The sequence below is a fragment of the Haliaeetus leucocephalus genome, unplaced genomic scaffold (genome assembly GCF_000737465.1).
Source record: "Haliaeetus leucocephalus isolate CR32 unplaced genomic scaffold, Haliaeetus_leucocephalus-4.0 Scaffold339, whole genome shotgun sequence".
NCBI lineage: Eukaryota > Metazoa > Chordata > Aves > Accipitriformes > Accipitridae > Haliaeetus > Haliaeetus leucocephalus.
In genome coordinates this window covers 12,968,634-12,991,433 of record NW_010972775.1, presented here as the reverse complement: position 1 = coordinate 12,991,433, position 22,800 = coordinate 12,968,634, and the positions used below count along the sequence as shown (strand labels likewise).

At 42.0% G+C, this 22,800-nt stretch overlaps 1 protein-coding gene across 1 annotated transcript in view; it reads left to right on the top strand.

Moving 5' to 3' along the window:
• Window positions 1-22,800, top strand: part of HOMER2 (homer homolog 2 (Drosophila)) — a 43,498-nt gene that overhangs the window by 3,931 nt on the left and 16,767 nt on the right. Inside the window, exons 2-4 of the mRNA XM_010572285.1 lie at window positions 1,803-2,091; window positions 4,636-4,792; window positions 22,260-22,391. Coding sequence (XP_010570587.1) covers window positions 1,803-2,091; window positions 4,636-4,792; window positions 22,260-22,391 — 578 coding nt within the window. The remainder of the gene's footprint in view (window positions 1-1,802; window positions 2,092-4,635; window positions 4,793-22,259; window positions 22,392-22,800) is intronic.

The window sequence follows — 22,800 nt, the reverse complement described above, 5'->3', positions numbered from 1 at the left end:
TAGCGACACTCAATCCAAACAACTATTGATACCAAGTTTATCATGTTGCATTTAGCAAATAAGATTTTTTGTATCATGACCAGTGATGGGGGGGTATGTCACAATGTAGGGTTTTGTATTCATGCCTACTCTTCTTCCTTCTTGAAAGATCCTCATTATCTAATACTTGTTATAGCAAATCACTGTAGATCTGCTGGCGCTGTCAGGCAGTATAAACCTCAGCGTGTGCATGACCCTGGCCTATAGCAGGAAGCACCACATTCCAAAAACTCTACGCTGACATGCTGTCTGCAGGCATGTGATTCCTCCACCAAATGGCAGCTATATGAGGACATGCTCTCTTAAAAAATGTATTTTTTTCCAGTTGGTAAATTAGGCATTTAATGCAAAGCTGTCTAGTATTAGTGTGGGGAGAGAACAAATAATCCTGTCCTGTAAACTCGGAATCCTTATCCCAGAAATTTTATGTGATCTGTTAATGGAAGTTTTAGCAAAACATGCAAATAGTGGTTTTGCCTCTGGTGGAGGATGAGAGCTCCTGTCACAAATAGGTTTGTTGTTCCAGATCCTACAACAAGTAAAGGAGCTGCTTTGTTCTATTTACTGCTTGGTCAGCGCATCCACCTGATGTGCACCGGACACGTTGCACATTTACAAAAACTTGGGTGCTGATCCCGCAGGCACCCACATGAGTCACTGTGGTGGTGTATTTACTACCAAAAAGATTGCTCCAATACAGAAGTGTTCATCTCATCAGTGCCTTGTTGGGAGCCGGAGCTGGCTCCACGTGGCCCTGCACGTGGTTGGGGTCCAGGGTCAGGGGCTTGCAGCTAGTTACACACTTGTAAAATTTAGCATTGTTGTGTATTAACCAGAAAGTGATACTGTATCTCACACAGCTGTGGGTCCAGTTAGTCAGCTCCAGAGTCTTGGGTTTTGCTTTTTAAATTCTTCAGAAAAAGTTTATGACATATTTCTACATTAATGGAGAATGATTGTTTTTTACTTGAGATTTGTCTCATATGACACAAGGATGGAAATTAAAAGTCAACTAAAATGCACAAAACCATGACTTGAAAATTGCAATCATATTTATAATACATGCTGGCCATATTTAATAATAAAAAAAACTTATCAAAGTGCATTATCTGTCTTAATCTGCATTATTAAACAAAGAACTGAGGTATAATTTAGGTCTCCATTTGCTACTTTTTGAGCAGCTTTACTCTAAACAGTGGATGTTACTGTCAAATTGATTTTTAAACAGATTTTTTTTTTTAAGAGTATTTAATCAATCATTAATAACTTTGGTTAAAATTCATGAGATTTTAAACATTCATAAATTCTCTTTGTCTTCTGTTTTATGAGTCTGCAGCCTGGCTGGCAGCACCACTGCTCCCTGCCTCCCTGGGCAAACTGGCAGTTTCATGTAACCACCAGCTTACAGTGGCTCAAACGATGCAGGATGCACTGCGGGAATTTCAAGTTAGCATTGCAGTTGTTGTAAGCATAAAACTCGATAAATCTCTGATAAAATGAAAAGGAAAGAAACCCTGGAAAACGAAGTCATTCCTCTATTGGTAAAGTGCTTTCTTGAAAGTCAAAAGTTGCAAGTGAGTAATGCAGAATAATCCTTCTCAATTTGGAGCTCTGTAAGGCTGTGGTAAGTGTTTTAAAAGTGTCTAATTGAGCTTTTCATTTGAAAAGTGAGTGCCACAGTTTTATAGTTGCCTGCGTGTGCTTCACTGGTCAAAGGAGTTTGGGATGCAATGAAGGAGGGTATTTCTCCCCCCATTATAAAGCTGCACCACTGGAGTTTGTCAACGCCGTTGGCTTTGCTGACCTGCCGTGGTGTGAGGGAAATCGTGGTGGCACCAGCTCCCAGTGCCAGCGGTGCCGGCTCATGGGCCCTGCTAGAGGTTGTGTCCTGGAGGGCTTCATCGGCTCCAGGGGGTCAAAAATCAGTCCTGAGGCTTTGCTGCCGTGTAGAGGCACCTACAGCAGAAAGGTCAAAGGCATACGTGGAGAGCAACCAACCGGCCTTTCCAAATTGGAGTCTCAGTGGAAGTTCCAACAGCTCACTTACCTTGGGTGAGTTAAAATGCTTAAATTTACACGTTGCATTTCCTTTTTTTTAAATAATTTGTCAACTAGGACACTATCACTGTGAGCGATAGGGCTGCTCTTTGCATCCAGGAAGACAAAATGCACTTTTGGGGGCTTTACTAATCATAAGGATTAGAAACATAGTCTTTACTTTTTAATAAAAGCCCCCCATGAATGGATAGATGGCTGTCTCAAGCCCTGAGCTTCATTATCCATTAATTTATCCACTTGGGTGCATGTATACAGCTCCTGTTGACAACAGTAGCTGCTACAAGACTCCTGCAAAAATGGAGATAGATAGTTTTTTTCCTGTCATTCTACTTTTATTATCTCCAGATTTACTTTATATGCTTACTGCTCCTGCTGCAGAGAGGCCAGGTATAGTTTTAACAGTGTTTTCTGGTATTGTTAAGATGAGTTAACAGAGTTAAAGTTGTTTGTGGAATGGGTTTGCATGAAGGAAACTTCTGAAAGTTTAGACTGCAATATATAGGTCATATTACCATTAGCAAGAACAGTTATTAGTAGAATCCACTAATCAAAATTATTCTTCACTCAGGGAAAGTATATCTTTTTAGAGTAAAAGAGTAAGCAGCTTGGGGGAAACTTCCCTTCCCTGCATTTCTTATGGCAAACAAACTCCATGACCTTTGTGGGCGTTATGCTGGTAATCCTGCATAATGGATGATGGAAATATTTAAAAAATGTTACAGGGACCTGCCCCTTCTTTCCTCCCAGCTGAGGATGGTATCGATTTTAGGGTGTGATATGGGAGTCAGGTTCCGTGACCTACTGGTAAGGAAGAGCTGAAGCAAATGTTACTCTTTCACAGCTGTAACACGACAGTCCCATTGTAATTTCAATTTATCTCATACAAGTATTTTACAGGGTTCAGCACAGCTGTCCATCCAGCAACCTGCATGGCAGCCCCTGGAAAACTGTAAAACTTTGCATATGTCTTGCAAGGAGAAAACTATTGTTTCATTTTCTCCCTCCTGAGGCCTTGTTGGGCTTTGCAAGCTCACTCCATCTTTCCTGAGCTAATTCTACACTTAAATTGCTTCATCTGTTTGATGTTTGTAAATTTATTCCCTCAATTTTAATTTAACTGCAACAGTCAAGATCATGTGTGATGTTTGATACAGTTCCTATATACAGTACCTGAAGTTGTTCTGTTCTAAAAATGCACTGGTGGATATACAAGGAGCTGAAGATTATAGAAATCTTAATAAAAACATAGTTCCAAAACTATGGGACTGAGAATAATAGAATTATTTATACGAATAGGAAAGAATAGCATATGACAGCAAGAGATCTCTCTGGCCTTTCACCTACCTCTTTTCACTTGCTTTGTGCAAAATTCAGCCTGGCAGCCTTTTCAGTTTCCATGTGGTAAACATTCTTGGGCGGTAACTCTGTTGTAGTACAATTGCTTTTGAATCCTGTCATAATTCTGCCAAGTGTAACTATTCATGATATAATATTTTGTATGTGATAAGAATATATTGAGACGTACACTTAAATATAGACTGTTACATACTGTAGCATTTAAGAACTAAAAGCATAAAAACGTATATAAAAGCACAGTAGAGCTTGATTTACAGTTCACTTCTATTTCTAAATTTGGATTAAAGGTATAGTTGGAAGTTAATTTAGTTTTATAGCTTTTAAGAAAGTCTTAATTATGATCTTCAACCTAGATGACTTTGTGTGTATCATGTTTTGTTCTTTTGGTCCTGCATCTTCTCTGCTTTTACATGTGATTTGCACTGTCACGTGTTGAATATTAAACAAAACCTCTCCACTGTGTGCACAATTTTCTTGATGAGAAAAAACATCTGAGGGGGGCTGGTGTTTAGGAACGGGGTGTCAGGGGCAGTACATCATCCACTGAGAGCTGAACTGAAAGGCAGTATATATCAACACAGGGTTTTCGTTGTGTTTCTTTTCCCCCTCACTCCCCAGGATGATTGGCTGGGTTTGCATCTGATGAAATTTTCATCCACATCCACAGAACAGTGGGATTCTAAGGACAGAGATTAATATTTCAGTAATTATGCTGTGCCTGTAGGTCGCTGGAGTCCTTGGTGCATCCGCAGAGGAACCCTGGTTGTAGGTAGCGGTTCACAGGAATGCACAGCAGGAGGAAATCCAGCCGTGGGGGGCTTGTTGTTGCTTTTGGCAAAATATGTGGATGGGGAAAGGAAGAATGCATGTGAGTGTCCTTTCCTGGAAATAAATATTTTGAGGAAAGATGGGTACCGAGTTAGTATATGGGGAGAAATAAGCTGATGCTTCCTGGGCTACGGCAGTAACTTTAGGGTGCTGAATGTCACTTAGCGATGCCAAGGAGAGGTACCCAAGGCTGGATTGTGGCTCGGCAGTGTCACTGCTCTGCCTTTTCACTTGGGGGTTTGCCAGGCACTCTCTGTCGTGTGCTTTCAACATGCCTGGTCAAGGCTGGGCTTCTGGGACATTTCATCTTCCGCAGACTCATGCATCCATTTCTCCTGTCCCTCCCTATTCCAGAGAACAGCCCATCTTCACCACCAGAGCCCATGTCTTCCAAATTGACCCCAGCACGAAGAAGAACTGGGTTCCCGCAAGCAAGCAGGCTGTAACTGTTTCCTACTTCTATGACAGCACGAGAAACAGCTATCGGATTATCAGTGTGGATGGAGCCAAGGTAGGAGGCTGATGGTACCCTGGCGTGTTTACTGTGCGAGAGGATCGTGACTGTCAGCCTGGGCTGAAGATAGACATAGATGGGCCACATTAAGCACTTAAGGTCATAAATACTCACTTGTTTTGTATAATCCATAATGGACACTTGTAGTGATAATTGGAAAGATACAGGGCACCTTAAAAGTGATTTTGCCAAACTTAATTGATTTTATCTCTGACTAGTTTGACTTCATGATCTTAATGAGCCAAGAGCTTTAAGTGTCCAAATTGAGTCTGTAGCGCGGTATCTGAAACCACCACCTGTATTAGGTAGATAAGGCTGAGGCCTTTTTGGTAAGAAAATGTTCTTTTTAAAGGGAATGAGGAGGCAGATACGTGCAGACTAGAGCTTTTAATGTAAATGCCAACTGCATATTCACTTTTGCCTGGTTGAACTATTTACAGGTTAGCACTTGATTTTCTTCAGCTTTCACACTGGAGTTCATCAGCCTTAGGTGACAAATTAGGCATGAAGACTTCCCCCCCACCCCCTCTTTTTTTCATACTTTGTTTTGCATTTTTTTGCATTACCAGATAGTGTGCTGAAGTATTTCCTGTAAGAATCCCAATCGGTCAGATTGAATGGGTTGCTCAGACAATGGGTTTTATTACATACTAGATTGATCCCTCTGATTAGTCCCTCCAAAGTAACTTGTAAGGTGACCACTTTCCCCTAGCAGACCCCAGTCAGAGGTATAAGTTAAAACATTTCACTCATGTGCAAAAATCATCAGTCGTTTCTGCCAAAGCACAAACCACGGAGTAACGAGACAAGTTTACAGCCTGTTTATCTGTGTTCCTGTTTGGATGAGGATGTTAAAATATCACTGTCCTGAGAGAGATCGCAGAAATCATCCCTTAATAAAGCTTTTCTATTTGTCATGCCTATTTCACATACGTGTTTCTCCAAACATCTCCTGTTCTATATTTGGTTGTATGCTGGCTTATAAATCAGCCATACTGCCTGCTGAAATTGATGGTAGTGTGTCATTGACATTGGTACCGCATTAATATACCACCATCATTATGCTGTTTGTGCTGGTGTGTTCATTTCCAGAAATGCCAGCTAACTGCCCCAGCTGCCTTGGTTTACAGTCGGTGTGCACAACCCCTGCAACTTGCTGGGGAAAGCTGAGCCCCCCAAAATTTGCTTACACCCCACGGATACTCCTGCTTCTGCTTAGGCAAAGCTGGTGCTGGTGGTAGTGGGCTGTCAGCTTTACAAACCCAGGCAAGTGTGACTTCCAAGCCAAAACTGCTGTGCTCTCAGCAGTGGGTTGCTTCATTTGTGGATGTGCATGCATGCATTAAGACCAATTAATGAAAAGAAAGTAATTACTGTATGTGGCAGGGGGAAGCTGCAGGGGCAGTGTATGCCCACAGCCAGAGGTCCTGCCCAGAACTGCAAAGTGTGTGCTGAGAACAAGATGGGCATCCAAGCTTTGCATAGTAATCTGCCCAAAAGACATTCAGAAGGAACGACCCTCCTGGTTTAGCATGTCCCAGAAGAAGGTGAGCTTTCCATGATTAAAATTCTCCCCTGGGGCTTCCCGAGCAAGAATCAATTGCTGGCCACATGAATTATTCCTCTTGTATTGAACCTTTGCTGATTAAGGAACAGGTTGAGAGGAGGTGCTGCCTTCATGCTCACCTCTGGAGAGTCCCCAGTTACCCTGCCTGTCTGCTTTCAGATTTCTGATTTGGAAAAAGGAGGGTGTTTATACCCAAATAAATTAAAAGTTGCTTTTCTCCCTCAAACAGCTATTGCTTAGTGTTTTGACCTACTTTTCTAGCCAAAAATGAAACTGGGTAGGACTGTGAGGAAGAATATAGCCAAAAATGAACCTGGGTAGGACTGTGAGGAAGAATATAGACAGCACTGGTTCATGTTGTCCTGCATTCTGTACATCTCACTTATTAGAATAAGGTCTTCCGTGTGTTGGCAAATACCAGATGGATTAGCATCACGGCATCACTGCAGGCAGAAGTTATCTCTGTTTTAAAGACAAAAAAGCTGAAGATCAAGTAAATTAAGGGACTTGGCCCTAGAAGGAAAGTGGTGATGAAGGACGTGTATCTCATAACTCTCCATCCTTGTCTGAGCTGCAAAGGGGCTCTTCTAACAGTTTATTTTAGACAAACATATACAATGCACATTGGCTTGCAGAGAAATCTCACTTAAATCCAACCTCTGTGCAGCTGTTGGATTAATTCTGGGGTTTTTTTAACCTTATGTTGACATTGCATAGTAACAATAAAAATATTTTAAAGTGATCAGGAATACAGGGCACTTCACTTAACCGTTCTTCGTTACTCGGTTGGATAAGCTTTATTTTACTTTTAGCATTCAATGTATGGCTCTGGGCAGCGTGTTGAATTGCAAGTATGCAGAGTAGCATAGGGCTGCTGAAACCCATTAGCGCTGCTAATGAACATGGGGCGGGCTGCGTAATGTCAACCTGATGAGTATTTATTTTCCTCCTGATGCACCACCAATCCAATGGGCTGTGATTCTCGCAGGAGTGGCTTCCTCAGGCTGCTACTGCTGTCCCCGAAGGTCCAGACCCTCTGTAGTCCCCTGTCCTTCAGCCCCATGCCCTCTTCTCCCAGCAGGCGTAGCCTGTCCCCTTCTCCTTCCCTGGTCCTGTCCCTCGTCCCCAAACCCCCGGGGCGCAGGAGGGTGGGGAGCGGTGCCGCAGGGCAGAGGGGAGCGGGAGGATTTAGGAGTGGGCTGAAGGAGGGGGTGAAGGAAACCGCTGAGCCCGTGTGTTTAAATGCATAAATATTGGGAACTCATTTTGTGAGCGCGGCTGGCAGGGGGGCAGGGGAGTTGCCTGGCTCTGCTGCCTGGCACAGTAGGACGCTGCCTTCGGGTCCTTACCTGTTTGCCAAGTGGTGGACAAGGACAGAAGGGCCCGGCTGGTACACACGGAGGTGGTGAAGATGGACATTGCAGCGAAGAGGAAAATGGGATGGAAAGGGAATAGGGTAAAGGTAGGGAGCAGAGTGAGGTCAAGGGAGCCTAGCTCTTCCCTTTCAGAGGGAGGCTCCTGCTGAAAACCAGGAGTCCAGTATGGTGGAGGGCAGCCAGGCAAGAGCGTACGCCTTCCAGGTGCCAGGTTTCTTCCAGATCCTCCCAGCCCAGCGACAGAAAACCCTCCTGAAATGCCTGGGGAGTCAAGCACTGAAAAGTGGAGACCCTAGATTCAAATCAGCTTGCACCTCATGCACGCTTTAATTCCTCATGTTTGCAAAGCTAGAAGAGAACAGGTATCATAATTCCTGCGTCTTGCACAGAAAAACAGGTGCTGTGGACAGTAGCTTACAATTTATAGCAGAAGATTTCATGGATACCATACAAGTATGCACTGGATGATCTTAACCAAGATACCATTACCAGACAAGGGAATAGATTAGTATATATTTTAATTACATTATAATTGTCTTGTATGTTGTCAAGAAAGTAATTTCATCATGATGTTTTAAGAAGTTTCTAGCCAGAGGCTGTTTAAACTGCAGCATAATGAATGCTGGAGGAAATGATACAGTAAAATGCAAGGGCACACACTGATTCAGAGCTAATGAGGCAGCCAAGAGACTTCACCATATGAAAGTGCCCAGCATTATGGGCAAAAGTCAACCCTGTAGAAAAATGACAAAATATGGTGATGATGCAGGGAGAACATGAACTCGTAAATGCCTGGTTGCTGTGTAGTGTGTGGGGAAAGCCTCACACAGGGCTCCTCATTAAAAGTGACCTACATTATTCTGCCTTTTAGAGGTGAAAAGAAAGTTTGAAAGCATGAAAATTACTCAAGCCAATATCTTCCGTCATCTTCTGGAATAATGCATGGTAGTGCCCTGGTTGGTGGGCTTGTTTATTTTTTATAAATTAGAAATATGTGTTATCCAAACAATATAGACAATGGGGAAAGGATGAGAAACTTGTTTCTGTGTAGAATTTGAGAAAGAAATATAATCCCTCAGAAACAAGCTTCTGTCCTCATTTTCAAATGTTCCGATGTTATATTTCCACAGAACCTGTGATTGCAGCAGCATCTTTTTTTATCTTTTGACAAATAAGTTGTTAGTAAGGAATATAAAGCTATCTTAAAAATTAATAGCGAGCAATAATGTGTATAGTGAGACATTCTGAGATGGCAAAGAAAAGTGACACAGCAGGAGTCATCTCAGGTGCCAGTCCTAAGTTGTCTCTGTGAGATGCTTAAATGGATGACTAGAAAAAATTAAAATCAAAGTTAAAAAGATGAATAGATTGCAAGAGTAATTTTGGTAAATACATGATACAAAGACTTTGTGTTTCAGAGAAAAAAAATTGTTGGCTGACACTCATTCCTAGTTGCTAGATCATTTAAAAGAGTTTATTAACTAACAATTACCTTGAATATTGAAGGTCAGCAGCTAAGTTGGGCATAAGTGTGTGAAAGTACTGAAGAGAGAACCAGAAAAATTGCTGTGCTGGGAAAGCAAAATCAGTGGGTCTATTTCTGAAGTAAATTGCAATTAGTAACAATAAGAATATGGGCCAAATTTTGCCAATCAGTATTCACATAATGTTCCCCAAAGTGAATACAGTATGTTATATAGTATGATGAAGCTGTTTGATTAAGTAAGTGGCATATATGCCCTTATAATGGGATCTATCAGTGAGTGTCACAGCAAGAACAGATAGTATGATTTCCAGAGCAGAATGCAGCTGGCAGGGACAGAGCGCCCGCAGCATGTGGTAGCAGATATTTAGGGAGGTAAGAAGGGGTGATGTGTAAATCTGCTAATATTTGATGTATTTCTGGCTTTCTCAGTTCCTATACCAGTCCTAATTGCTACCTAATTTAATAGCTGCCTACCTTTTTATGACCATGCTTTTTTTGTTCTCACGACTGGAACCAGGCGTCCTCAGCACATGGAGAGGAAATTCGGAGTTCTTCCAGTGCTGTGTTCAGAGGCTCAAAACAAATAATTTTCTTTGCCCATGGAAATGGAATTATTTTAAGACAGAGTTGTTAAAAATATCGTAGAGTATTTTGCCAAAAGGCGACTCTTAGATTCAAGAAGCTTTCCTTTCAGAGGAAAAAAATTGCAGGGTATGGTAACATGGATGAAATTCCTTCATCTGGCTAGTTCTTTATGTTCTATTTTTTTCTTTCATTGATGTAAATTCAGCCATTGAACCAATAGCAACTCCTTCTCAGGGAAAACCTACCAAGTAATTCAGGCATTACAAAATTTTTGGCACTGAATTACAAAAGGCTTCTGGAAATGCGTACATACCTTGCCAGGGGCCTGCGTTGGTGTGGCAGCATTTAACTGTGCGTCTAAGACCTCATGGATCTGATTTGTGGTAACGTGTAGCAGCAATGATCACAGCATCGCCTTTCCTCTTGGCATTCAGAGTATCAGTGTGTGTTCGCCTGACGCTGTGCTCAATAAATGAGGTGGAGTGATGTACTGTGTTCTATATTTTTTAAATACCGAAATCTTTTAAAATACCTATGTTTTTTAACTCCCTAGATTTTCAGGTTTAATAGTTTTGTAGTGAAATGATCAGAGGATGTTTTACAGCCTTGGGTAGCCAAGGATAAAGGGATGTAAAAGTACATGTAAAGTGACTTTACGAAGTGGTGTGTTGCCTTTTCTTTTAATGTGTATAGAGAAATCCTGACTTAAATGCTATGATTTTGAAAGGTGGGGGTGAGCATATATGTGTGTTTTGTCAAAAGGATGGACATTCTTTTATTTCCAGTTTTACCTGCCCTAGTTTTATTTATGGCCACCGCTTGTCGGGAGTGCTGTGTGCGTCCCGGAGGAGCACCGTGCTGCTGCGGTCCGAGCTGGCTGCCCTGTGCCTGCTGAAATGCCAAGAGGCCAACTCCTTGCCCTGAAGATTATTTTGCTGACTGCAGCACTGGCAGGACTATGATTTCCAGAGAGCCCCTGCTGGTAAAATCTGATTATATTAACAGAAAATATTTTTTATTCCAGCTTCTCAAAGCTTTTTTCACCGATGGTTAACTGAGATGGATATTTCTTTCTTTTTTCAAAACTTTTTCTGCCATGCTGTTTTTTGCCCTTCATGCCCTTTCTTCCAGGTTGGGTGGGAAATCTCGTCTTTCCTGGTCATCCCAGAAAGAGTGCCAACCATAAAACAGGGCTGTCGGGGCAGCATGAGCTCAATATTACTTATACTTCTGACACTGAGAACCAACACAAAAAGGACCTTTCCTCAAAAAGGCAGTGTAGGACACTTGTTACCGTTTGAAGAGCCCAAAAGACATATCCCAGCTTAAGGGTGTTGCCTCATTAGGGTAAGCCGCTGGAAAGGTGACCAGGTTTTGACCTCTGGAAGTCTGAGTTGGCTGATCCAGTATTCCTGCATTCTTGTCCATACCTGTCCACAAAAGACATCTTCATATGCCGTAAGAAAAGGTTTCCAATACTGGTCTGACTGATTACTGTAATGCAGAAGTTTGAGCATATTTGATGGACTACTTCTTCTCTTTACCATAGTATGTTAAGTATTTCATGAACTATTGGAGCTAATTTCAACATGTTTATTAGCACTGGAGATGATGCTGGAGCCATAAAAGAGTAATTCCAACAAATTGAACTAATTAGCCCCCCACATAAAAGAAAGAATATCTTTTGAAATACAAAACCATGGTATAAAATATAATTTTAATGCATAATCCTATCTTCCAGTGTGCATAGTTCGTGTGTATGTTGTAATAAACATCTCATTGCCTTTATGCTAGCGAGATGAATATTAAGTAAAAACATTAGTTGTGGTTTTATGATCTTTACATATACGCATCATATAATAGATAAGTACTTTACTGTTGAGGCAGAGCAACTTTAATAACATCAGTGTGTATATACTGTGAATCCATACTAGAGCCTTTAAAGTAATTTGATGCCATTTAGTCACTCTCGTCAGCTGAATTTGCTTCATAAGGTGGCTGCAGTGTGGACTTTTCCCAGTTCAGATTTCCCAGTCCCTGCTGGAGAATGATGCTCATCTGCCGCAGACATGTTCTAGTACCAATTGTGCTAAACAAAGTACTTTGTAAAAGATGCCTGAAGAGTCCCTAGCTGCTTTTTGCAGTCCCTTTTGGGCTTGTCATTGCTGTAAATAATGAAGCTGGATCGGGCTGCTCTCTGAGAGGCAGCAGCTCCTTTCGTAGAGAAGTTTTCTTTCATTTTGTATGATGAGTAGATTAAGAGCAGGAGAACTTTTGTCCTGCCCTGAGTCACAGCACGCCAGCCTAACCTAAGCTCGAACCCCTCTCTCACTCAGACAGTGAAACAACTTGCAGTAAATAATCAATATTTTTAATAGCTATTTCCTGATTTCATTTAAAGGTGTTAGAGTTGTGGTGATGCAACTTCGGGGGTTTTTAGCATCGCTTTGAAGAATTTGGGGGGAACCCTCAGTTTAAGGAAAACTTGCCGTCAGTGAGTGATGCTGAGGCAGAGGTTGCTGCTCCGGTGAAGGCTGGGGGGCGGGTGCCCTGCAGCCCGGGTGCGGGTGTAGTGGCAGGAGGGTGTCTGCATGGGCTGGCAGGTCGGGCACCTCAAAGGTGCAGCGTGTGCCCAAAGTGTTACGCGCCAAAGGGGTCCCGTGGAGTCATACATCATTCAGCCTGGGGAGTATCAAAGGGAAGTGTGAATGCTGGCGTTAATGGGAGTTAAAGCAGGGCAGATGCAAATAGAAAATGAAATGCACATTTTAAAATGAGGATTGGTATCTATGTAGGCTGAGCGCACCGAGGTGTGCACCGGATCCTTCTGCTACATAGACCAGGACTTCACATTCCTCTCAAAGGCATCTTTGAAATAAGAGTAAATGAAATTAAGGAAAATAACAGTCCCCGGTGATCTTAAAATATTTGTGTTGTCTATGTTTGTGGTGTACTCGGCTTGAGTAAAGTTACTTGAGTTTTTGTTTCCCTCTAGATGTTAAAATAACTTGAGAACATTTTCTCTGGAATTTGGTGATGAAGAAATGCAGCATAAAGGAGTAGCAGAGCTGTCAGCCAAGGATGAGACTACCCACTTGCATCATCCTTTATTTGCTTAAGGTGATATCAAGTATTCAGAAATTCAGGCTGAGGGGAGGTGCAGGATTTAATAATTGGTAGGATAGTACATTGCCTGGAGTTGTGTCTGCAGGAGAATTTTCAACAGTTGCCAAGACTGGTTTAGATACGTAGAGCTAGTAACATTGGGTGCACTTGTGTGGGCAGGTCCCTGAGTGTTCAGAGAATAAAATAAAAGTACTGTTAGGACTTAACTGCAATGGTAATTTCAGAATTGCTAATACTGGTGGAGATGAGCTGGGAATGGAAGGAAAAACTAAAAATGTTTGCACAAACAGGACCTGGGGTTCAGGTGAAAGAGAGCTTGTCGAAAGCTGAGAAATGGAGCAAAGTAAATGCCAGGAAATTTGGTGGTTCCCTTGAGACTGCATCAACCAGAAATCATGATAATCTGCTCAGGATGTGTTTTGGTTTAAAAAAAAATAATAGAAGTCTAGAGCTGTAGAACTTATATCACTTAAATATTTCTATATTAATCTCTTTCCAAGTTATTAACTTTGAAATGTGAAAAATCCTCTGTTCATTGTCTGGATTATTTCTGGAAGTAAATCCTTCCAAAGCCGGTTAGTAAGCTTAGGAGAAAAGATAACAAAGTGCTGGCAACAGCTGTATCCTTGACAGAAGCACAGAAGCACATCTGCCACTGTTTGATCCTATCTGGCTCATTTTTCTGCTTGTATGTACAGTGTGTGCGTGTGTCACTGGCTCTGGAAAGACCACACACAACTGAATCCAGGAGATTGCAGAACCCTTTCCAGAAACACAATTTGTTACTCTTTAAAAAGAAGGGGGAAAAAGGAAAAGATAAAAATCCATGCTAGAGGATTTCTTGCTGCACTGCTCAGCAGCCAGTAGGGAAACTTTGGTCTGGGTAGATCATTCCATTTTAAAACCTCTCCATAAAATCTCTCGGAAAAGCTCTGTAAAAGAAAATGTTTCAGCACGTAACTGCCTCATGCAGAGTTGCTTCTGATCACCACACTCGAGTATGAATGTGGCATCTGAATGTGCCAGAGAGGTTAATTAAACCATGTAATGTTATTGTAAAGAAACCTGGAATCAAGCAAAGGATGGCTGGTTTAGGTCATGGTCCTGGAACTTAGCAAAGCTTTTGAAGAATCTTGAACAAATTTTTGGTGAAAATAACCCATGTCTGTAGTTAGATGAAAACTGAGAAAAAATTCAAAGTTTTTAGTAACATCATCAACACAGGCACAACATGGTAGAGTTTACAGATGCTTTCCCTCATCTTTTTGGTTTCATTAGCTGATCAAAGCAAAACCTGTAGGATGAGACTGAAATAGGCAAATTTATAGATGGTAAAAACTTCCATACCTGCTCACCAGACTCCAGGGAGTGCAGTGGCGCTCAGCTTGCTTGTGTGTTTTGCATTGTGCTGCCGTTTTCTTCCAAAAGAAATTATAAGGGGGCTGAGGAACCTTGTGCCCAAAGGTGAGCTGAGCACATGCTCCATGCCCCCGAGACTTCCACAGCCTCCTCCCAGGGTATTAGGGACTTCCGTCAAGAATTGCAATAAATGCAGTATTGGTTAGCTGTTGGTTTCCTAATCTGAGACTTTTACTCCCTCTTTTTTGAAGTTCAGGTACTGAAACAAATAAAGAGTAATTCCTATAAGCTGTGCTTTACGAAACTCTAAGGATTGCTTGTCCACTGAAACAGCTATGTAAATTATTTGTTCCCTTCTCTCCCCCTGCTGTAGTGCCAGAGGTATCTAATACTTGGAAGTCCCTATTTGGAGAGTTAATGTATCAGACATGCTAATCAAGTCATGCCAGATGGAGCTTATAAATAAACTACACTGCATTGTGTATTCTTAAAATTTGAGCATCAAGCATAATTCAAGGCAATATTTTCCTGGTTTAAAAAAAAAAACCACCAAAAAACCAGAAAACCTAAACATCACTTCTTTCTTGATTCTGAATTGTGAAGTCGCATCCAATGGCACGGTGGTTGCTAGATGGAAAATGAGGAATAGTATAAATGACTGTCAACCATTAAATACTAGCTGAAGTCCAAAGCTACTTGTCCCTGAGGAGTGAACAGGATGATCACATGAGCCCCAGCTAGCCTCCACCTAGCTTTATTTTCTAACAGCAAAATAAGGAATGAGGCATTTCTGAGGATGCAGAAGGATTGCTATTTTATATTATTTCATAGATACCTTGCATCTTCAGTTATGTCAGTGTATTCCTCCTAAGTGTTGCTAGACCTGATTGCCTTTGATTGTCATCTAACAGTGACCACTTCGAGGTGCTTTAGAAGATGCCGAGTAGATCCTGTCATCTGCCAAAAATAATGTACCTGCCCTTCTTGGCCATTCCTCATGCCAAGGAACAGTTTTTCCAGATTTCAGAGAGGAAGCAGTAAGCTATCCTATTGCTGACCGCTCCTTGGGGTGTCAGCACCAAGAGAGGTAGTACAGAGTAGAGGAGTTGTTAACGATGCCCCATGGCCATGCCATTTCTGACCTCTGCAAAGGGACCTTCAGGCTTAAGTGAAGCTGTTGTCATATAGCTTGAAGGATGCAGAAAATGATGAGTGCTTAAATGATTCATATAGTGATCTGGTTATACTGTACACAAAGACTATATGCTTTTACTAAATCCTCCAAAGAGTGAATGTGATACAACTATGTTGGTTTTTTTTTCATTGCATCTAGTTGTAGATAACACAACCTTTTCCCTCACCCCAAATTTAGTCACTAGGAAAAAATAGTCTCCACTGTATTCTTCTCCCTGTCTCTGATAAGTTAGAAATCTTATTTCTCACATGAAAACAACACACAAGCATCTTGGTTTATATATTTTGTAAAATGTTGCATTGAAATTCCTGGGTAACAATTTGTTCCAGCATAGAGGGTTTGAAAATCCTTGCTGTAGGTTTTCTTCATGAAACAGCTGCTGGTGCTTTGAATCGTGTGGGTGGGTGGATGTGTGTGCTGTGCCTAAAAGGAAAAAAAAAAATCTAGTCAGATGTCAAAGCAAAAATAGGAGATTTTAGAGATTTAGACTGGGTGGAGGAGGTGGGAAGCCAACTCTGCAGAGATGTTAATTACCTTGGGAAGAGAAAGAGTGCAATGGAGTAGGTGTAGCCGGAGATTTACTTAATAGAATTCACATAATCATGAACCCACTTTCCTTGCATTTAGACATGTTCTCAGTGAGGGCTTTACAACAGAAATATTTTACCAGAGGAAAACCAGTTATTAGTCTTTTTATTGGAGAGGGGGGGCTATTTTTACATCTCTTTTCATGAAGGAGGATAAGAACTGTATGGTTTTTGTTGATTTGTTGGCTTTTGGGGTTAAAAATGAACCTCATCATTCATTGAATTACCCTGGGAATGTAAGGTGATGCAAGATTTAAAAAAAAAGCTACGTGCAACTGTAGAAATGGCCCTTTTCTCCATAAAGCAAGCAGCAGCAGCACTTTATCCATAAGAGGTGAGTCTCCTCTCTGCAGAGGGAGCTCAGGTTGGGAAGTAAATGCTTCGGACTGCAGCAAGTCCTTTGCAGCTTGCAAGGTGTCCTGGCATCTTCCTCTTTGCAGAGTGCGGATGAATCACTGCAGTTCCCTTCCCCTCTCGCCTCCCACAGAAATACATGAGGTAGCTATGGAAGCTTTTGGAGTCCATTGATGGGTGAAATAGCTACTGTCCTGGTTAACTGTGTAGAACAGAAACTCTTGAAAAAGCAGTGGCTGGCCCAGCTTAATAGCACTGTGGGGATAAAATCATGGGTAACCAGAGCCAGAGTGTGGTAGTAGAGGTCCTGCCAACTGTTGCCTACCCTGTGCTCTGCCCACCCCATCATGCACAAACGATGAAGCAGAGCAGGAGGAACAGCAAAATGGAGAAATCCAATGCTCTTCTTAACATAGGTTTACACTGCTCCCAGTCTAATTAATCCATACCCTCAGCCTGTCCCAGGTGAAGCACCATGTACGTATCAGGCGCAGCAGATAAAGCGAAGCTAGAACAAGTGCCGTTGCTACTTTCAGTTTTCCCAGGCTTTTTTATTTTTAAAGACCTTCTACAAAGACTTAGCAGGAAGAGTGGGGAGAAAGATTTGATCACATCTGCTGGCCCTGATTTGTAAAACAACTATAATAAATCCTTCTGCACTACAGGTTCACTGTTTTGGCCAAAGGCTGTTCTTTCTTTCATGCCCAAGTTCTTACGCTGCTGTGAGCATGTTTTTGTGCTGCTCCTGCTTTACTCTGTTAGGTGGCCTCAGCAGGGGACTCTTTTTTTTTCCCTTTGATAGCACTGTCTTGATTAACAATGTGTGTGTGTATGTGTGCTGGCTTTGTAGGACTAGAAATGAAATGATCAGTTTATCACCAGTGACATATTGGTGAAAAGTTGTTACATCTAAGTCTAGAAGCTCTCAGCAGAGGTAGGAAGGATGGTAGGTAGCAAAGGACAGTGCAAATCATGGGAACATAGGTGGGTTAATGCCACAAGGGAGTTGCTGAACATTTGGGATAGAGGGAGAATTTCTCTGCAAATCCAACCCTGTCTCCTGATCTTCACATCCAGTGTCACAAGCCCTTGTGATTCATGTCGACTTGATGAGCTGGAAGAACCTGCTGAGCCTGTGATAGCTGTGGCCAGAGGATTAGCAGCTTCTTTCCCTCTTCAATTCTGTTTTTAGACTGGGATACAACTTTACTGAAGATTAGCAGCCTGGTACATTGGGGAAATTAAATTTCACAAGGGCTGCAAACTGGAAAGCACATATTCAGAGGTGTGAAAATGAAATGGGGAGGTTTTAATGTAGTATCTTCTTAATGAGTAGATCCTATGGCTTCGAGTCTTGGGGCTTTTCTGGAGGTGAGGTTACTTCAGATAACAGGTGATATGAATTTAAAGGGGATATTCCAGAATAATTCCTAATCTGGCACTCTTGTCCCAGGATAAGGGGCCCTTTTCTGATTTAATTTAATGCAGTTCCAAAATATATTGGCTAATATATTCATTAGCTATTTCATAGCTGTTATTTTGGTCTTTTCCCAGGTAGAGAAGCTTATGACAGGGCTGGCTGAACTGGCTTATCATCCCGTTGGTGGGTGTCTCATCAGAGGAAGAGTCCTGGCCGATTCCTGCCGGTGCGTTGGCCCTCCTCCTTGGGGCTGTGCCGGTGGCCCTGCCAGATGCCCACTGTGAGCGTTGCTCTCCTCCCCTTGGAGCTGAGCTTGCTCTCGTCTCTGCTTTTCCCTCTTGTGAATCTGGCAAGCCAGGGCCAATGCGACCAGGGCGTCTGCTGTGAGCTGAGCCGGCAAAGCCCCGTGTGCTGTTCCAGCTCTGCTCCCTCTGTACTCCAGCCAGCTGACATGCATGTTCACCTTACGTTAATGAAGCGGTGACTTGGGAAAATGTGTTTTCCGGAGCCACATTGGCTTTTCCCCCTTAGTGCACTGTTGTGGTACAGGAGGTGTGGGAGGGGAACCCTTTAAATACTCGAAGCATCGCCTAAAAGAAATGGCAGCTGTATATATGGGCACTGCTCATATGTTACGAGCAGCAGGAGCTGCCAATACATTTTTTTTCCTTCTATGCACTCAGGTTGTCTTGTGACCTCTCCCTGCTTGATTTATTTGGCAGTTTCTCTCCGTGGGAAGGCAACGGGATGGGTGTGTTACAGCCTATGAATGTTCTGCTCTATGCCAGCTTATTTGCATTCACTTTTATCTGATGAATATACCTGGTGTGTTTCTAAATGTCTGGAGTCGTTTCTGGTTGATGTAGCGCTACCTTGTACTGTGAACATTCTTCTGTGTCATGTTCAAATAAAAATTTAGATCTGTCAGGATTGTTTTTCTCCCAAAGGAAGTGAAATTAGTATGAGATTTTGTTTGGCTTATGTGGATGTATCAGGAACGTTCGCCATCTGATATGTTTGCATGTAGCTGAGAGCAAAGGCAGATTTTTTTTTTAACTGCATGTAGACAACTCAGTCAGTATGATGAATGAGTTTATTATTCTGTAAAGTGCTTATTATATTATGCTCCTCTTTGCCTTTGTCTTTAGGGGGAAGTCTTTAACCACTTCAGGGATTGATTGCATTTGATTAGAGAGTAGTTTGTCTTTTGAATCCATTATCCTGGATGAAAGTCTGCAAGTTTATTCCGTTTTCTGATGCAGCCGAAATTGTGCCATGTGTGTATCATATGAATGTTGATCGAATGCAACGTTACTTCATAAGAGCCCATCTGAATTGATGAGTGGCCTTTTCTTATAGAATTATAATACTGGATTGCAGGTAGGGGTGGAAAAGAGCCTGTGGGCTCATCCTGCCCGCAGCAGCTTTCAAATAGTGCCATTTTCCTTCTGCGCCCTTCCTCTCAGCTCCTTCTTCCTTTGAAACTTGCAAATTCTGCTTCATGCTTTCATGAAAATAAGAATTTTTTCCTGGTTTGGTCAAACTTTCCTGTTGTGGTGGCCACAAATGCTTCCCCTGTCTTCTGCCCCAGCTAGAGACCTTCTGCCCAGGAGATGGAGGAGTGGTGGGGAGTACTTTCCTTCTGGTCTCACATAACTGAGGTTGAGCCAGCTCTGGGAGGCGAGATAGGCTGGGTTACCTGGCAGGGGTGCTTGCAAGCCTCGCTTTTCATTGTTCTTTGAAATCATAACACCCTTTCTTTCTTCTAAACACAACCAACATGACTGTTCCCTGGCCAATGTAGTGTCTCTGCTCTGAAATGATGACCAGATTTACTTGGGAAGAGAATGTACAGGCTGATGTTCCCAAAGTTTAGTGTTACGGCGTCTTCCTGCAAGAGTGATGAGGTGATGGGGTGAGGATGGGGAGGAAGACCAGGTGGATACGTGCAATGTACCTGCAGCATCCAGCTCCTCTGAACTGTTTCCATGAGCTCTGATTTAATCTCCTAAGCTTCTACTTAGGTTTTCACTTCTCTGTGGGAATGCAGCATTTCTGAAGTGCCTGACTGACAGGGGAGGATTTAAGGAAAAAAAAAAGGCAGAGCCAGCTTCCAGGCAGTTCCACTAATTGCAGCTTATTATAAATTTAACAGATGAACTGTCAGTTTCTTGAAGGTGTGTGATCACCACAACCTTTTCTTCGATTCTGCGCTGTCTATAGAAAAAATTAACCTCTAATGTGCTAAGCTAATGTAGTGCATTTCATTGCTCAATAAGATGTTCCTTGGTTTACAGTTTGCAGGCTTCATTATTCCTTTTGTCACATCTTTGATAATATTGGCCTGTGGTCTAAAAGATATGTTTGGTGGGGTTTTTTTACATCTTTGTATTTACTCAATGATTATTGTAGGAGGTATGCAAGAATTTTATCCTTCTCAGAGTCCATTTCCAGTGAGTGAAGCTTTTGCCTTTCAATAGAGTGGGTCATTTTATTAGCTGTTCCCCACAGATGTATAATTTGATAGGCAAAGTAGGACTGAAATAATACTTTTTATCACTCAAAATTTCTGGGTATTTCGTAGCTTCTAAAATAAATTCTGTAACTTGAGAAACTAAACATTTGTAAGTAGTTCATCTGTCTGATGTAAGATTTTTAAAGAAGAAATATACATATAGCACTTTCCTTAAAGTTTTTGGAAAGCATCCTGATTATCTGGGTTGGTGGTAGCTTTTCCTCCTGTTCTTGTGATTCTTTGTGTCATGCAATCCTCGTATCATCATAGACCCTTTGCATTGTCAAAACCTTACATAAAATCTCTGCTTTTCTTTTAATTTAAGTGTCTGAAATCACGCTTAGATTTTATATTGGCTGTGTTTCTGTTGTGTGACTTAGCCAGAGGAAGGCACGCCTGGGCAGCTTTGCTTATACCTCTGCCTGTCAACCAGCCATTCAAAGAGATGTTTTGACCCTGAAAGCTGATGTCTATATGGTGTGTGCTGGCCAGCACTGGCTGCAGAATCACCTCTCCCCCTTTCTTGCCCTGTTTATTCCCATGCAAAAAACAATTTCGGGGGTACCAGCCACCTGGCCCACCTCTGGTTTGATCCTTTTGGTGAACTTTCAGTGGCAGGAAATGGCAGAAAATCGTATGTCTGTTTGAAAGTGATGATGCAAAAAGAGGAAACCACTGAAGCTGAGCAATTTCTAAGAAAGCAAATAAAAGCATCAGCAGAGAGGTCAGAAGCTAGGGAGGGGACAGAGGCAAGTAAAGATCTTTCTCTGGTAAATTTAATTCACACTTTTTGCTAGATGTAAACAATAGCTTAGGAAAAACACTGCTCGGAATACATAGTAAATGATGTTGCCAGGATACTTCCTGATCATGTTAATTAAACTGTCCCACAGATTTGGCTTAATTACTGCATAATTTGCATATTGGAAATGATGGTACGCCTTACTAAAGAAAGCTATTCTGTTAGCAGAAAAAACATTGTACTTGAATTAATTTCCAGGGGAAGGAGTCTCTAGACTCATATAATGATGTATCTTGAAAATAAAGTTAAGATTTTTGATAACGAATTGACATATATCTCATTCCCTTTTGCAAGATTACATTTTATGCTTGTTCCACTAAGTTCCTTAGAGACCTCATCGCAACAGCCTTCCTCTTGTTGGTTATTTCTTTAATTACAAGACCAACTGTTGCTTTCAAGGTTGCTGGTGGTGAAACGGGTATTAGTTAACTCGTGTAAAGTGGCAGAATATTTGTCTTGAGGCCCACATTTGATACTGCATTTGTGGTGGTGGTGGTGACGCACTTCACCACCCTTCCAAGTTAAACTCACTATTAAGCTATTAGTTTCTCCTTGTCTTGTTTTGTGTTGTTTGGGTTTTTTTTAAATTTCTGACATGACTCTGGCATCTTACTTGTGGAGGCCCTAGGCCAAATGGAGAAATGCAGAACTATCTCTTTGCTCTTCCAGTCTGAGGGCAGGTGTTGCTGGTGGACACCCTGCTTGGCAGCCTCGGGCCATCCCGGGTGCCTGGCGGGACGGTGGGAGTAGCCATGTGCCTTTGTAATGCTGAAAAAAGAGGATTTTGCATCTGCATTTCTGCCAGGATAATTTTATAGCTCCTGTCCCTTCTGTTGCTTTGAGTTCAGTGATGTTCCTGCAGCCGTGTTTAAATGCAGGACCATGATAGTTCTTTGGAAAAAGAAGACAAAATGTCAAAATTCCTGCATGAAGTAAGACAAGATAGAAACTGTTTTGTATTGGGAAAAATCTTCTGAATACAGCAATTTCCCAATTTAGACTGCTCATTGCTTTGGATGATATTGTTGCTAGGATATGCATTTCCAATGTGGCTTCTACTTTTTAATTATTTTTTGATCTGTTTTTAAACAGGTGATCATAAACAGCACAATCACACCTAATATGACCTTCACTAAAACATCGCAGAAGTTTGGCCAGTGGGCGGACAGCAGAGCGAATACTGTGTTTGGTTTGGGCTTTCCCTCCGAGCAGCAGCTGACAAAGGTAACAGGGCTCACTGAATTTCTGCAAAGGCTGTCTTGTTTCTTGTTAATTTAGAATTGCATATACCCATCCAACCACTTCTGAGCTGCATGCTTCTGCAAGTCCTCTTCACCCATGCAAGCTGCCCATCTCCTGTAATTACCCAATGTCTGTATATACAGAAGCAGGCAGTATTGCAAACGGTAGTCAAAACTACAACTTAAATCAGACTGCTGACGACGGTACTAGTGCTGGTGATCTCGATGGTATCGTGCCCAACGTGGCTGAAAGCATTTGTGTTTTCAGATAATTACAGAAACAACCTGAACTCTGCAGTATTTTTTGGCATTTCCCTGGCCTATGTGCTCATTTCAGCTGACAGTGGCACCAACAGCAAAGGGAACCACTGATATGCCAGGACTGTTGACAT